Source organism: Cryptotermes secundus, unplaced genomic scaffold (genome assembly GCF_002891405.2).
Source record: "Cryptotermes secundus unplaced genomic scaffold, Csec_1.0 scaffold318, whole genome shotgun sequence".
Classification (NCBI taxonomy): Eukaryota; Metazoa; Arthropoda; class Insecta; order Blattodea; family Kalotermitidae; genus Cryptotermes; species Cryptotermes secundus.
The window spans coordinates 1809251-1827191 of record NW_019730108.1 but is presented as its reverse complement, the minus strand read 5'-3'; the positions used below and the strand labels follow the sequence as shown (position 1 = coordinate 1827191).

Below are 17941 nucleotides of genomic sequence, written 5' to 3'. Positions count from 1 at the left end.
AATTTATTTTTAAAAACTTTTACATTTTAATCATCTTTTATTTTTTTTTTTTTTTTTGGTTGTAAGTCGTCGACCAAGTGTACTGTCTTTACAAACCAAAGTTTTCTTTACGTTACATTATTTTCATTTCCGATTTTACACCTTTTATGGTTCTATGTTTACTCTGAAATGTGTACAGCTGATGTTTAACTGCAAAGGGCAAAAGAAACTAAATGGAACGCACCAAACTTGGTGCCGGCAATCCCTTTCTTTCCCTCGCTGGCACTACTGGTGCTGCTTGTGGTGGAGAGGGTGGGCGAGGGATGCCGTTTCCGGACAGGAACTGAGTTGGGAGCGCTGCCTGATGGCTCACACTCTAATGACAGGCTGTGAAGTTTGTCTTCATCTGTTATCACACGCATGTTGTTCAGGTAAGCCTTCACGCGACGAACCATCTGTGCCTGGCGTGCAACATAGTGACAAATGGTAAGATGCAATTAACTGCCAGCCCTTCGTACATTCTTTGCACAAAGTAAATGCATATATGTGAGAATGTGGCTGCTGTTTGTCTGTACGTTTCATCTCTGGAAGACAAGACCATGCCAAACAGTCAATCTTTGGATACAAACATGTTAGCTATGGGATTACCAAGACACCCAACCACTTTCAGCTTACGACTTGAGGAAATTTTGATAGACCATGGGAAAAGCAAGTACTGGGAAGTACTGCCTTTTTGCAGTATCAGACTGGACAAAATTAAAAATGAAGCTTTATACTCGTATATATGGTAGAACCTAAATATTCATTCAGAAAGCAGAAGAAAAGGTGAATAGTGGAATCTCCTGGAATGTGACTCCATCTTCAGTGTCAGAGAGTAAGCCACACAAGCAGCATTCATGTTGATTGGCTTACACTTCAACCCTGAAGATGAAGGCAACACATCCAGGAGATAATACTGTTCACAGTGACTGCCACGTGAACCTTAAACACAAAATAGATGACTACAGAAAAAAATGATTAATCCATCCCAAGAAACACGTGAAGAGACTCCCAAACCTTCTCTATCGGCTACACAAATATGGGGAGAGCATTCAAAACATGGCTATGAAGTCAGAACAGATATAAGCAAACAATGACAATAACATGACAACAGTGCAGTACCTCCTCAAACATCTTCTTCGGGTTGGGCTGAGCTGTTGACTTCTTCCGCCTCTTGACAGTGGCAGCACCTTGCTGACCACCGGCTCCACTAGCCATTGTCAACTGATTCAGTGCTACCATGGCATTCGACGGGGGCTGTCCACCTGTCACACATCAATAAAAAATTGTTTTGATCCTCTCTACTGTAGCAGTGTGATCAAAGCTGAGAGAAATGTGCACAATATCTTACCGAGACCCAACATTGTGAGCAGATCATATGGCGAGGAGCACATGTTGGTCAGTGTCCGCACTTCCTTAGCGATCATCCGCAGCTTTTCAAAGTTAATCAGTCCTTCTATTTTTGAATCATTTCCCAAGTGAATGAATGTCAGATCTTTCTTTACTACTGGGTAAAATGGAATCTGTAGGGCAAAACCATAAAATGTGAAACATTAATACAGCAAACAGCATGGACACGTGTTGTTATGCACAGATCCATCATGAGCTGTTGCCCGGGATGGAATGCTGTGTAGTCTCTAACAGAATGTTACCAAGATGGAGCGGCTTGTTACTTGCATCTTCAGGGTAGAAGATTTATGCAAGTATAGTGAAAAGTTACTGATGTTTCTGAGGAGCCTGTTGCCTCCATCTTCAATGTAGATGAGTCTTTTAACTCTGGTAAAACATTATCAATATTTCAGAGGAACCTGCTGTTTCCATCTCACAGGTATAAGTTCTCTGTATTATAAAAATGCAGGGGAATCTTCTACCACACTACACCGCATCACATCCTAGATGACAACTTTCAGTGACTGCCACAAAAATCTTCAATGCAGATGTTACGTAAAGAATTACTGGGAAAACCAAAAACGAAGTGAGGAAAAACACAGAAGAGAGTACAGAGAGTGGACATGGAGGAACGGGGAATGCTTATGGGAGGACAGGAGAATGGAAAAGGCAAGGAATACAGGAAGAGATGGCAAGTGGATAGACACACAAGAGGATAGGTGGGTGCAGAAAAATGAAGGAGGCTATGGACATTGTAAACAGATACATTTGTAACATATCTTTATAACAAATCACTTCTTAATAGACGCAAAGGTTCAGTCCTTAATTTTACAAAGAACTTACACATAATATGAAAATACAAAAGCAAATATGACTTACAATAGGAGGCTGGGACTGCTCTGAGCTCACCAGCTGACGATACTTGCTCATATTACGAGATGGGTCCATGAGATCTTGCAGGTCACTGAATAACCGCTGATATTTGCTTGGTAATTTCTCCCAAGATAATCGGAGTCGAGACACTGCCCCATGGCCAAGGCCTGAGACGATCGCAAACATCGAATTGAAATTCTTGCATTCTTTGCATTGCCCTGCACACAGAAAATTATTCAACTTCAAAATGCTATTTCAATGACAGAAGAAACACACAGCACATACTGTTGAATTTCGGTGCTCTTGAATGTAAGAACTCATATTATTTTTATAGTCAGCAATGACAATATTTTGCATATGTGTTACTTCCAGCCCTATACATAAAATATAAATAAATAAATATACATATATATATGGCTGGAAATGGGGGTAGATAAACGCAGATGCCACCTACTTAGTTCCTGAACACTCAATTTTGAAGCTACTTCAAATGCCACAAAATAATTATCGTTGCAAAACGTGATATCTAGAGGAATGAATTCACAAGCTAACACTGTAATAATTATGTTTTAATATGTTTTGATTTCAACTTCAGGCTTTTCTGTTAATCTGCAGTGTCTACCTAGTTCTGAAAGCCACATTCAACCGTTTATATACAAAAAGGCAGAAAGGTTTGTTCATGCTTAAAATATCCTCAGATATTGTTCATACGTTAACAGAATTATAGCAAATAACTTTTATTATTATATAAAAAAATGGAGCAGATGTATGTTTAACAATTAGAAGTTCTGATGGATTTATATAAGCCAAAATTTGCTCAACGGTTATTTCTGGACACCATTCATGCCAAATTTATGTGCACTCTAAGCATCATGAAAAGTTCTTACTATTCTTAACAGAAATGTGCATCCTTCATTTCTTTGTTCTACTCACTTGCTACTTTAATAAACTGCTTGATGATCTTCGACCTCCTGACTAGATTATGTTCTGAGCAAACCTCTGTCACTACCCAAAACATTTCCCGATTCACCAACTGTAAAGAGTTTAAATGTTATTAGGAACAACAAAGTAACACAAAAAAAAACATTCATATATTTTGCAGTTTATGCAACTGAATAATGAGTACAAGCACTTATCTATTGATGTGGTGCATTTTTAGGGTTCTCAAGAACTATTATACTTTAGACTTCATGTCACTACAGAAATTTCAAATACCAAATTCAAATTATGATTCAGTTTAGACTGTCACATATCATGTGGTCTTGGTGTTCAAAGTTAACAAATGTCTAAACAAGAAATTATGTTAACAAGTTACATAGGCATTAAGACACAATGTAAAAGTTTCAAAAACACACAAAATCAAATGCTGTGGTCAGGTAGGCAGCAGTGGAACTTAATTATTCATAGAAGCTACTCACCTCAGCAAACTGTGACAGCATTGGAACGCCGTAACGGCTCTTCAGTTCAAACAGATCATCCACGTACTCGGTGCTCTCTATCTGGCGGAAAATGCTGAAGTCCTGAAGTGTCAGCTGAATTGCCACTTCAACTGCATTGAGTTGCAGGAAATGCACTTGACTTTCACGCACAAGCTCAGGTGCCATTTCATCCGGGACCAATGTTTCTGTTGTACCGTTTGTCTTCAGGTAATATCTGTAGCAATGTTCAGCTCAATTAGGAATTCTGTTATCCTTACTTACAGGCCTCAAAAATTCAGTGTAATAAAGAGGAAATACAGAGCAGGTGGAAGATACATGCGAATAAAGTCACACCGTGGATGCGCATAGTAACTTTGCTTACTCCTTTGCTCCAAGGGCCTCTTGGAACCTTGGCCTCCTCTTACAACAGATGATCATTTTTCTTTATAGTTTACCTTTTGCCTCCACCTCTTCATTTTCATCTCTGATATATCATTCTCTACATCTTCCAGCCACCTTAATCTGGGTCTCTAACTTTCCTTTTACCTTCCAGATTACCTTCCAAAATTGTGTGAAGTCACCCCAGCCTGATCCATTACATTCACATGCCCCCAAGAATTCAAAACTTCCATGTTTCATATCTGTTATCAGAGGAAGAGTTTTTTACATAATTCACCCAGAGTTTCGTTCGTTCTGATTTTCCACATTCCTGGCCCAGTTACTGGTCCATACACCACTCTACAAATGTTCCCCTGTGCTGTGTTTTGTTTGAACGTGTTTATGTGTATTATTTGTCTGTTGTCTTATTGTAGTACCACTGCTACCGGGTGAAAACCCATTTGCAGTTAAATAATAATCACAGATCCCAGTTCACATATACAATTCATCCTTTTTGGAAGCAGACCATGTTTCACAACTACTGAAGAAACAATTACACAGCAACTGAGAGGAATGAAGCAAGTATTGCCACAAGAACACCCATCCTGGCTGAAATACTCATGCACAATGATAATGCTAGGATACAAAACATTGTGTCTACAGACTAGCTCACAACAAATCCAGTGAAATCTGAGATACTCACCGACTGCTGAGTCCAATCCTCTCAGCCAAGTTCTGGAGTTGGTCTGGCAACCTCCTCTGCTTGATGATGCCCCCTTCAGCAACCGATACCTCACACAGAGAGAAGTGTGAACTGGGATCTGTGATTCCAAATTCCTGCAGCGCCAGCATTACAACTTCATGGGCAGTTGTCTCCTTATGCACCAGGAGGTATTTACAGGTCTGGTCCGGTTTGTACACTTTGAGCACGTGCTCTGGATAATCCGACGAGCGCAGATCATCGTAGATTGTGCTCATGATATCAGGATTACTGTGACTGTGGATTAACATCGTCTGATGTGATGGCTGCATGTTTGTGAACGAATTATCCTCACTGTGTACACCGTCACTATGGATGAAACATAAGTTTGTGACATTAAAGCCTTACTGTTTCATGCCCAGAATGTACAATTATGTGGGACAACAATGAACAAAGAGGAGAAGGGATGCAGGTTGAAGGAAACAGTGATGAAGCAGCAGAGGAGGGAGAAGGGAAATGGTGGATGATAATAAATAAGATGGGAGAGAGAAAAAACATGGAGAGAACAAAATGGCAAGAAACAGAACAAGAGTAACAGCAGCTTAAGATGAGAGAGAACAAAAGGCAGAAAGTAAAGCAAGAATATGAGAATAAATAGAGTTGTCTGAATGTACAGGAGGAGGATGACAGAAAAAGAATGACAGGAAGGAAAGAAAACAAGGAAAACAAAAAAAAAGTTATATTTATGTCGATTTGAAACTTGTATGGTGACTACATGCAATGAATATTCTGCTGCCTCAGTATCAAGTTGGTCTCAAACAGTTCAGTGACTGACCACATCACTGTGATCAGGAGTTGACATTTAAGTCTTATTTGTTAATTATGTGCCATACTGAATAATGTTCCAGATAAAGCATACACATCATGAACCAACATTTGTATAAACAGCACTTTTTAGAGGGGGAAAAAAATAAAGTTCTGGTGAACATGGACCTAAAAAATATTTCCGTGACAATTTTTGGAGTACATCTCCAGCATCACATTCAATCAAAAGCATCTCAGTAATTACAGAGAAGCTGCAAGCAAATGCAGGAAAGTCTTCTCAGAAAATCGGCTGACTGCCCAGGAAGATATCTCTGATAGCAACATTTATGGGCTGTGAGGAATGCAGGAAGTAACCATTAAAGGCATGGCAGACAGCACGGAATAGCAACTACTACCTGAGCCAAAACAGAACTGCTTTAATTCAGTCCAGTCAATCACTACAAAAGTGCACTTGTGGCCAATATGTTCTGAACTGATGCTATACACAGTAGGTAGGTCTGTTCCCTTCCTCTCCCCCCAGCCTCTACTAGACACCTCAGCATCTTCACATATCCCATGCATAGGAAACAGCAATTTACATGAACTCACGTGATGGTATTTTTGGGGAGGATGTTCATTTTTTCAAGGGCTCTGCGTAGCCTGTGCTTGGGGCCAAGTGTCATGAAGCCTTTATGTCCATCCTTCTTCCCGCCCGTCCCACCATTGGTCTCTTTGATAGGGGATGCAGTAAGCGACGTCCCCAACGTGATTGTAACAGAGGGAGTCGTCGGCGTGTTGGAAGAATTGGAAATTGTTGGCATCACTGACAAATGCATCACGTCCAGTCTTGCGCGGGGATCAGGCTGCAGTAGCGGGATCTCTGAATTCTTGCGGATCTTGTTGCGAGGGGAATTCTCTGGTGTCTGCAGCATCTCCTTGAAAGCTGTGAATGTCAGACTCACCATTAATGCAATATTCATGCCTTCTTGCATCACCTCACTTCTCAACAATGTCTTGTGCAGAACATTCTTTAAAATGACGACACCTATCCAGCCACGGAACACAAAAGTCCATCATACGTGAAGAAAATCCTGCTTCTGGACCACACTCTGAGCAAACTGAATCAATCTATCCACATCCTATTCTTCCTAGAGAGAATTCCAATTTACACCCCCCCTCCCCACCAATCTACATTACTGTCTCCAAAACAGTCTCTTCATTTTGAGCTCTTCTGACTAGAAGTGTATTCCTGTCTTCAATTAATTGAACATCATGTCATGAAAACATGTGGGATCATCAGTCTTAGCCTTGGCACCAGATGGAAGCAGCGAATGGTCAGCTTTATGCCAGTCGTCTTACCTCTGGGGAAACAGAGGCCAGTAACCATTGCGTAGGAGGATCAACGGGCCCCAGACCTTGTCTGAATGCTATAAAGAAGATAACTCTTCCTTTCTGGGAACTGCTGAACCCTGGTTCTCCAGTCATACAGCCCATAGTCCACTTACTATACTGACCAAAATAGCCTTCCTCCCAGCTACTGTGGATTATATTTTGTGTGTACTTTTCAAAGGTTACCCATAACCTTCTTGCAAGTATATTTGCATTATGTCACATAATGTTCTGGACACAGAACTTAAGTTCTCATGAATCCGTTGCTTATACTACGGCACTCATGAAACGTGTAAAGCTTCTTATGTGTAAAGAGAATTTTTCTTATTCTCTCTGAAAACATGTTCAGATGTAAGTTATTTGACGACGACAGTGAATCTAAATATACAAAGGATTCCTCAGGTGCGGAAAGAGAACAGATGGACATAACCTAGCCGCAAGTAAAGTAGCGGTGAAGAGACGATAAATTAATACTCTTGGCCATCTCCGTTTACTTACCGAGGAGATTAGATTTGACAGTAATACTGAGATGAGTAGTACCACGCAGAACCTCCAGAGCTTTTGGATGTGTTACATGATCAAAGCTCTGACCATTAACCTCTAAAATCTGATCACCACGCTTCAAACCCACGTCCTCTGCTTTCGATCTCTTGTCCACCTACAAAATTAAGCATTTTCGTGTCACTTTCATATACACACATATTTATCATCATTTGAGAATGATAAGAGATATAAGTATCACATTCACAAACCCTTACCTAGCTGCCTGTCTAAATAACAACTACTAAAAAGGTTTATTTAATCACTTTTGGGTCTTGCTTGTTATCAAGAAAACATCAGAATCTTTTATTCTCTTGAGGTTTGTAATTACGATGGATATACGATGGGGTACCCAAAAGAAACTGAACTAATTTTTTTGTGGGCAGAGCTTTTGTAGTACCTCGTTTTGCCACTATGAGCGCATAGAGCTAACATTCCTGAGTCGATAAGCCTACTACCGTTGCTTCAGAAGGTAAGGACTAGTTTCGGCAGAGTTTATAGTGACAACTGTTTTGTGTGATCGTCGTTTTTGCAATGGTTGATTTTTGTGAACAGCGTGCGGTGGTGAAATTCTGCTTTTTGCTCGGGAAAAGTGGAACAGAAACTCTTGAAATGTTAAAAACGGCGTACAAGGACGATGCTATGGGGAAAACTCAAGTGTTTGAGTGGTTTTCCCGTTTCAAAAATGGTGAAATGTCAATTAATGACAACCCTCGTTCTGGTCGTCCTTCCACGGCCCGAACACATGAAAATGTTGAAAAAATTCGTGAAATCATCAAGGAAGATCAACGACGGACCATTGAAGAAATTGTGGAGCTGTCAGGAGTGACTTGGAGCTCAGCGGCCAGATTTGTGGCAGTCGGGTGACTGGTTTTTCCATCATGACAATGCCCCTGCTCACACAGCCCTGTCTGTACGACAATTCTTGACCAAAAATGGTATGACCCCTGTTCCTCACCCTCCATACTCACCTGACCTTGCCCCGTGCGACTTTTTTTTGTTTCCTCGAATGAAAAGAGACATGAAAGGAAAAAACGACGGAGGCGCTGTCAAGCATCTCAAAAGATGAATTTAGACAATGTTTTGAAAAATGGAATAAAAGACTAGACAAGTGTATTAGTGTAAGTGGAGAGTACTTTGAAGGGGATTGAAGGTTTGTGCTTAAAATTTTAATAAATAAGTTAAAAAAAAATAAGTTCGGTTTCTTTTGGATACCCCCTCGTATTTATCTCTAGCTTGTATAATAATAATGGTGTCAGAAAGTCGGGACTATGCAGGGTTGGTCATGATAACAAATAAACTGAAAGGAATGTGGAAGGAAACAGTCTTGGCTTCATTTAGAACATTCCAATTTTCCTGAAATGACTGAGAAAAATGCAAAGAAACTCGGAACAGTCAAGTGTCCCAGCTGAAATTCAAACTGAGAATCTTCCAGATATGTCAGAAGTGTTAGTGACAGACAACAAAATAAGAGGACAAGCAACAAGTTTTAATTATTTGAGTTTAAAGGTACCATACTGTCTGAAAGAAAACGTAAACATTGGGCTACATAAATTTCAGAGAATGTGCGGACCAACATGAAGATCACTGAGGTAAAAAACCTTACAAATGTCACAATTAAAATTTTACAATGTAATGGCACTGCCTATGCTGACTTATGCAAGTGAAAACTGGACAATAAATGGACCAGACTAGAGGAAAGTAGAGTCAACTGGAACAAGGTTCATACATCCAGTAGCTGAATACACTGCCCTATATATAAAACGAAGTATATACACATACATACATTCAGTATTAAAAATATTCAATTTGACTGAGAGAATCAAAAGACAAAAAGAACAATGATACATTCTTCAGTACTTGGCAAGCCCCACCTTGGATATGAAGATCCCAAAGCCCCTCTCATAACCACCCAGAATGGAGAAGTGGAGGACCTCATCACGTGATGGTCTCGCAAGAGTCACGTTACGTGTTCGAGCCTTTGCAGCACAAGCAATGTTGAGAAGTCGCAGCTGCCCCTGCATTTTCTCTTGCTCCAGTCCAATCTCAAACGTTTCCAGGAATTCCATCATGGCAGGATCTGTCTCAAAGTCTGTGAAGTGGTTGTTCACCCAGAGGAGCACGACTCTTGTCACCCTGTCTCGCACTACCCCCTCATTGAACCTATGGCACAGGGAACAAAACATTCTTGTAACAGACCACAATAAGGATTTACGCAAACCATAAATATCAGCCATTTTTGGGCCACAGCCTTCCTTAGAAAATTCTGCCAGAATTCATCTGGTTTTCAGTTCTTTCAGTTTTGTAACAATTTTTTTAATAGAGTATGCATCTAACACTGCCAACCTGGAGGACCAGGTCTCTGTATTTATGCACCCCCAGAGAAAGGGTGGCCCAGCTATATGCACAGGCACCTGGTTCTCATTCTATTGCCTTCTCAGACTCACAGGGGCTACATTGGAGGTATTCTAACCTGCCTCCACAATGCATGGTGCTGCACCTGTTATAGACAGTGTCATGTAACTTCGAACAAGGTCCCGCATTCCTAGTCAAATCCGGCGCATAGCTTGTGGTGGGAGGAGTTTCTTAACACTCATTCTTCCAATTTCACCAACTCCCCTTTCACCCCCTTGTCTGAAATTTTTCTTCTGAGCATTCAAGGTTACTCTTGGCCTTGTTCGAAGTCACACGACACTTGCTATAACATTCACCCAGCTCTTAAAATCAAGCAATACGGAAGCTCACACATCAGTGCCACTACAGTACCATGTCCCTGCACTTAATTAAGCACCATGCCATGAAGACATACAATGGAGTGGAGGTAAAGCACCATCATTCTTGACCTCAGTACTAGATGGAGGTGAGTGGTCAGCGATCCCCTGGTACCCATTGGGTAGGAGTCTAGCTGGGTCCTAGAACCATTCTGTACATTGCAGAATAAGAGTAAAATCTCTTACCCCTGCCAAGAATCGAATTCTGGCCATCCAGCCCACAGCCCATCACTGTACTGACTCCCTTGAGCAACAGACAGATTCAAGTATCTTACAAGTATCCAACTAATCAAATAATCAACCGCTGGTAGTTAACTAGCTCCACTGTGCAGTGTTTTCTTTGGAAAGTGTGTTACTGAGCTGCTCATGGAACTTAAAAGCTTCATCATTCTGTTTATAAGAGCTCACTTACCACTGCAGCAACTGGTTAGCTACTTGCACTGAACCGTTAATGAAGGTGCGGTGTGTTAAGAGGAAGTCCTCGACATATGTCGGATCAATAACTGAGTTCTCCTCTATCAGCTGCAGCATTAACCTCTCCGATGTCCCCTGAAAATTATAATTACCACTACAAAACTATACAACATACTGTCACATGACAAGCGACAACATATGGGGCTTTGGGTTAGTAATCAGACTTAATGATCTCTTCAAACAACTTGTAACTACAAATAACTATGAGTCTCACTGAGTTACACACTGTTAACTACAGCACACTAGAGTCTTCTTAGTCTTCACTAGCCGTTTCCAACAGTTGACATTCCTCTTCCTCTGGGTTCCAGACCCGTCCCTGGCCTGTTACCAGCTTCTTGCTTCTCACAAATGAAACTCTAACCAACTCAACTGAGCTACTAGCCCTCATTATATATTCCTGGCACAGACTGCACAGAAAATGTCTCTTCCATTATTGTGTGTTCTCTCATTGCCAGGGAAACAGCATGTACACAGAGCTGTTTCCTAACAACGGCTGTTGTACTGTCACCTGTTTACATAGCTGTTACTTGACAATGGGTCTAAATGTCAAAATATGCATCATCAATAGAATACAGAATACTCTGCTTAAATGAACAGGAGATTCTATTCCGAATAAAAAAAAATCCTTACTCTGCAACTGGCTCTGCTAAGCCAGAAATGATGCTCCCAACTGAAAGCCTTGGAATGTGACAATGGCCCACCTGGTCAAGGCTATCAAACACCTCAGGGGCACTGGAGTATGGAGGAATGACGGACTGATGATTAGAAAGGAACAGCGAAGAAAACTCCATAGAACATAAAAATACAGTTCAGAGTTCCACTTTCATCCACAAATTTCTCATTAGCTCATCAGTGACTGAACCCAAGGCTCTGCAGTGACAAGCAAGATCTGTCTGAACTCTGGCACAACCCTCATTCCTAATGTAGCATATGTGAGGTGAGCGGCTGTCTTTCCTTCGGTGTCTCATGTATATTCGCTATGACAGCACAGCGAAGTTACACAGCAAAAGCAAATAGGAAGTCAATATAGTGCAGAATGCAGTCACAGTGAACTATGCCTCCCATATTGCACGAATCTCTTACTTCAGGACTATGCCCAACATAAAAATATTACATTATGTCATCATCCCTGGCAAAACAGCCCTTCTTGAGCTACAGCCTTCCTCGGGGGATTCTGCCTCATCGCATCTGGTTTTCAAATCTTTGATTTTTGCCAACAGATTTTTTTTTTGTACAGCAGGGCTGTCAGCCTTGTCATATTAAACAGTGAGATGATAATGATTTGACTCAATTCTGAAGGAAAACAATTATTTATATTGTGATTATCTGGGTTATGACTCCACACAGTCATGTAGGTGGTTATCAATGTCCTGAAGAAACATACTACATCCATTTTGAAGGGAAATTGCCACATTATGAATCTTCACAACTTTGAAAATCTTAAACCTCATACGGAAAACTGANCATTGCATGCCGTGTTGTCTTTATACTAAAATAACTAAAATATATATTCGTCATATATATTGATAGATTTTTTTGATAAATTTTAAATATTAAAAATATTAAAACTGTTCAGGATTTGTCATCCTTAAGTCGTATCTCAATACGCGAGTCACACCTATCTTCTTCTATCGGAGTATTCTTCCTACTTTCATGTGTGTATTGTGCTTTGTGTTGTGTCTTGCTCCTGTGACTGCGTGTGTTATACTGTTATTTAAAATTTATCAATATATATGACGAATACATATTTTAGTTATTTTAGTATAAAGACAATAGGGCATGCAATGAAGTAGTTCGACGTACATCGAAAAGCACCTGAAGATGGCACTTTAGTGCTGAAACATGTAGTGCAAGAGAGAAGAGTAAGGTGAATAAATGTATGCACTGTAAGCTGGTCAGAATAAATCATGGACTCACATGGAAAACTGAAAATCTCAAACCTCTTATGGAAAAATTGTGAGAATCTAAAACCTCCTATGGAAAATTTGTGAAAATCTCAAACCTCTTACAGAAAAATTGAGAGAATCTAAAACCTCATATGGAAAATTTGTGAAAATCTCAAACCTCATATGGAAAACTGATTGATATTTCGATTATTAACAATACTTTTCCAGCTGCAATGGTAAAAGCATCAGATGGCAAGAGATTCTGGTCAAATTGGAACAGATGTGACAGCAAGCAGTCATGGCCTTTCTTTGAAATAACAGCCTAGCATTCAAGCTGAGAGACTGAAAGAAATTAACAAAATACTTCTCAGTGGAGAAAGAAAATACTTTTCTTTATTAATTTCACCATCGGAGAAGGGAAAATGTCTTACATTTAGGTTATCTTTTATGGGTAAATATTCCTAGGTTTTATCAACAGTGGGAAATGTATTAACACTGCCACATTTCTAAGAATGACAAACACTTACCCTGATGACAACATGTCCTCGACGTCCACCTCCCTCCAGGGCACCCCTTTGCTCTGTGACCATGACAATGCGTCCATCCTCCTCATGTCTTCGTATGTTCTCTTCACCCTGGTGCTGTATGCGGTAGTATTCTGTCTGTGTGATACAAACAAACTGACAATCGTCACAGCGCGTTCGCATCACGCCTCGGTGGTAAAGTTTGTCCATAGTGGGGAGGATCCCAAAGCTGTCTCCAACCTGCAGCTGCTCTGTCTCACCATTCACATGTTCCACCTCAACATGACCATTAATGAGCACTGACCACGAGTCCAATTCTTCTCCATCATTCATGACAACAGTGCCTGCCTTCTCTACCACTGCAAACACCATGACACTGCACAGCGCTCTCCGAACAGCCAGTGTCATGTTGGTAAATGCCTTCAAGTGCTGTGTGAACTCTAGCAAAGTCTCTACATCGTCTTCTGTGCGTTCTGACGGGTCTTTCTCCAGACACTCTCGAATTGTGTCACGTACTGTTAAGCTCTGCAACATAATCAAATAAAAAACATCAGAACACATTTCCATCACCCTCCTGTTATCAGCTTATATCGAGAAGTGTGAGGAGTCCTTACAAGCTTAAAAGGACAATGCAACATAATTTATCCCTTTCTTATCCTGTCCTGTTATCAGCTTATGCTGAGAAGTCTGAGGAGTCCATACAAGCTTAAAAGGACAATGCAACATAATTTATCCCTTTCTTATCCTGATGCAACAGAAATGATGATAAATTAATAGCATCCAATTTTTAAATGATCACTTTCATTATCACTTACATCCATGCTCTCTGCAAGGTCCTCTTCTTCGTCTGAATCAACGATGGACTCTATGAGCCCTGAGAGGTCGACCTCGTCAGCATCCAGAGAACTCTGTACACTTGCCATCGTATCGGAGCCGCTGTATGCTGAGCTTGTGTCTGATGAGTGAGAAGATCGGTTTGATTTCATGTATAATTCTGGTCGTCCCGTCAACGCTGGAGAAAACTGCTGTAAACACAAACAAGTCTTATTAAAATACTGTCATGTGTTACGTGTGACTATAGATGGCATATGGATTGGTAATTGAGCAATTACAGGTCGTAATTATAGCACTATTGCTAATTCACATACACTACGGTTCACTACAGCATGCACTAAGTCTTTTCAGTCTGCTGTGAAACTAGTCATTGCCTGGTAACAGCTTCCAACAGCACATATTCCCTTTGCTCTGGGTTCCCTAACTTTCCCTGTGCCGCAGCTACCAGCTTCTAACAGCAACAGCTGAAAATGACTGAACTGCAGTTCCCTGACTAACACACCAACCGACTCTTCACTTCCCTGCACTGCACTAATTGAACTCTGTTGTCGTGCAATATGGCCTAAGTGGAGGATATAGAAAACACCACTTCCAACAGTATTTCCATTGTTGCTCACATGCCGCTGCCTAGTAACGAACGTTCTCTCATTGTTTGTTTCATGGCTATTCCTTTCCAAAGGGGCTATATGCCACAATATGAATTAAATCAGACCGCTGCTTTTATGCATCTACTTTCATTCTTTAAAACACAGCAGTTACACATGCAGCTTGCTTTAGCGTGCAAAAATGATACATTTTGCCCACAATGTGCACTGCGGTTTGTACACTTCTCATAATACACAGTGATTCATGAAATTAATTTAATAATACATGTTTTGTTTCAGAGAACCCATCTTTTGTTAAGTCCTGTTGTGATACCTTTGCAAATAATTTCTTGACATGGGGGGGGGGCAGAAATTCGTGGGCATATGTCCCATTAAAAAGACCATAAGTCAACCTCATTCTGAAAAATAAGCACCCTCTCTGACGAGAGGAAATGTCCGAGTCCCTTGGGACTCACAGCCATATTTTACTGTCTCAGATTTGAGACTTAAATTTTTGTCGCTCCTAAGACTCGCAGGGTCACAGTGGAGGTATTTGACCCCACCTCCACACGGGTACCCTGACTAAGCTCTCAACGTCAAAGTTACTTTATGCTGGCGGTTTACCGCCAATCAGTTCGTCTTGGCGTCAGTCTTCGTGAGGCCCACGACCAGAGATTCTTAACATCCGAACTCTTGCGGTAATAGTCCTCTCTGACGAGAAGATGGGTTTCTCTCTTATGAATATGCTTGGCCTTTCGTCAAAAATATATTTCCCACATATAACATGTTATTGAAAAATTCTTCCTTTAGCACTACACACAAGTCCCCTGGCAGTACAGGCTTTACAGAGCACATCATGCCCAACTTCCATATCTTCTCCAACAGCAGCAGCTTATCATTTGAAGGGTCGTAAGCTTGACCACTGCCAAAAGTTTTGTCAGAAACATGGGGATCCCAAGCAGAAAAAACCCGCAAGATTCAGCAGGCTTTCGGCGATGATGCAATGGGGGTCACTCAAATTAACGAGTGGTTCAACCGCTTTAAACATGGCCGTATGTCGGCGGACAGTGAACAGCGTTCTGGGAGACTCAATGCTGATGTCATTGAAAAGTGCGGACACTGATCATGGAAGACCGTCGTTTGATCATCCGTGAAGTTGCTGATGAGGTTGGGATCAGCAGAGGTTCCGCTAACACAATTTTAACTGAGGATTTGGGCATGTGAAGAGTGGCAGCAAAATTTGTGCCCAAGCTGCTTTCACCAGAGCAGCAACAACTCCGCCTTGAGGTCGCACAGGACATGCTGGAGTGCGCCAACAGGGATCCTGAGTTCCTGAAGACTGTGATCACTGGTGACGAGTGGTGGGTGTACGGATATGACCCGGAAACCAAGGTCCAGGCGTCACAATGGAAGCATCCAACATCCCCGAGGCTCAAAAAAAGCACGACAGGTTCGGAGCAATGTGAAGGTGATACTGACTGTTGTGCATCATGAGTACGCACCACTAGGCCAGACTGTCAATAAGGAGTACTACCAAGAATTCCTCCGCCATCTTCGTGATGCAGTTCGGCGCAAGATACCGGAGCTGTGGGACGCACGTAACTGGCAGCTGCATGATGACAACGCCCCAGCTCATTCATCACACCTGATCCAGGGTTTCCTGGCCAAGCACGGCATTCCGCAGGTTCGCCAGGGTCCCTACTCTCCTGACATGGCTCCTTCTGATTTCTGGCTATTCCCGAGATTGAAGACACCGCTAAAGGCTGCCGTTTTCACAGCCGCCAGGACATCATACAGAACGCGACGGCGCAGCTGCACGCCATTCCAAAAGAAGCCTTCGAAAATTGCTTCCAGCGATGTAAGGACCGCTGGGCTAAGTGTGTGGAGTCACAAGGGGCCTACTTTGAAGGGGATTAGGTATTGTAACCACCTTGATACAGAACTTTGTTTTCCCGGCTCAAGATCGAATACTTTTTGGACAGGGTAGTACATGCCAAACCACACACAGCACAAAATTATAATTACCGTGTCCTCGAAAACCAGGTTAACGTTGGAACGATCCATGTTGCCTGATGTAATAGATCCCCTTCCTCCGCCACCGACACCAACCCCTCGACCACCTTGGACTTCAGGGTAGTCTATCTGCAATAAACGAAACAGGACAGGATGAGTCACTATCAAACACTCTCTGCTATCAGACACTTCCGTAGCCCGCTGTCTCCTTCCTCCTCCGTGTAGGTGGCAGCACAGAACACGCTGCAGGCAGATAACAATGCCTTACATTACGTTTCACATCTACGCCACTTCTGAGACAAACTTTAAGATCCTTTCTGTCACCCACCCTGACATTCATTAATCATAAACCTTAGTTACTGAGAGGATGACGTTCATGGTGGAGCTATGGGAACACATGTTTCATATTCAGGGGATCTCAGGTTCGAATCTAGGCCCAGAAGTCGAATATTCTGATTTGATTTGTCTCATTCTGGTCCGTCACACTATCAGTTACAAAGTAGATAACTTTCAGTCCAGTATGACATACAGGTTTACAACACTTCAGTCTTTATTCGCCTTACATGTTTCGATTCAAAAGAATCATCTTCAGAGGCGCACCTCTACGAGCAGGAAACACTGTGACGTAAGATGTTTTAACATTGAGCACTTAGGTTATGAATAGTGCTCACTATATCACAGTTTGCCCTATGCAGCCACGTTGACGTGTAGATTTACGTGTGATGTATACGCTTAAACGAAACACGTCTACGTGGCTGCATAGGGCAAACTGTGATATAGTGAGCACTATTCATAACCTAAGTGCTCAATGTTAAAACATCTTACGTCACAGTGTTTCCTGCTCGTAGAGGTGCGCCTCTGAAGATGATTCTTTTGAATCGAAACATGTAAGGCGAATAAAGACTGAAGTGTTCTGAACCTGTGTGGCACACTGGACTGAAAGTTATACACTTCGAATATTCTGATTAACGCTTTTAACCTTAACTAAGTAACCTTCAGAGCATTCAGGAATAAACAGCGGTCCGATCCGTAAAATGATGCGTCCAGAATCTGGAAGGGGCCGGTCAGGGTAATGAAGTACAGCACTGTTACCATTCGGCGCTCACCGCGTTCCAGGACTCTGTTCCACCACCCCCGTCTCATTGTGTCCAAGCGCCCCGACCGAAACAGCTCGAATAGTTGGGACGCAACTATGTCAACATCCTCAGCGCACATACCACGCCGTTCTGCGCGGCACTGAGCACCGGCATTTATCTGAGGCCCCAAGAACAAGACCCGCGGAAACAGAGCTCCCAGCAAATCCACCCCTCCTTCCATTATCCGCATAACAAATTCATGATCTGTGG

The 17941-nt window shown here is 41.8% G+C and overlaps 1 protein-coding gene across 4 annotated transcripts in view; it reads right to left on the bottom strand.

Annotated features, from left to right (window-relative positions):
* The window catches only part of LOC111866119 (rap guanine nucleotide exchange factor 2), a gene marked incomplete at its 5' end in the record, with an annotated part of 81784 nt that overhangs the window by 10921 nt on the left and 52922 nt on the right, over positions 1-17941 (bottom strand). For 3 of the 4 annotated variants that reach the window (XM_033752126.1, XM_023854744.2, XM_023854745.2), the window contains 14 exon segments: positions 224-440; positions 1141-1283; positions 1370-1541; positions 2287-2498; positions 3214-3313; positions 3699-3933; positions 4780-5145; positions 6190-6523; positions 7468-7627; positions 9384-9672; positions 10693-10829; positions 13168-13689; positions 13980-14189; positions 16608-16724. In XM_033752126.1, coding sequence (XP_033608017.1) covers positions 224-440; positions 1141-1283; positions 1370-1541; positions 2287-2498; positions 3214-3313; positions 3699-3933; positions 4780-5145; positions 6190-6523; positions 7468-7627; positions 9384-9672; positions 10693-10829; positions 13168-13689; positions 13980-14189; positions 16608-16724 — 3214 coding nt within the window. 4 annotated transcript variants of the gene reach the window in all.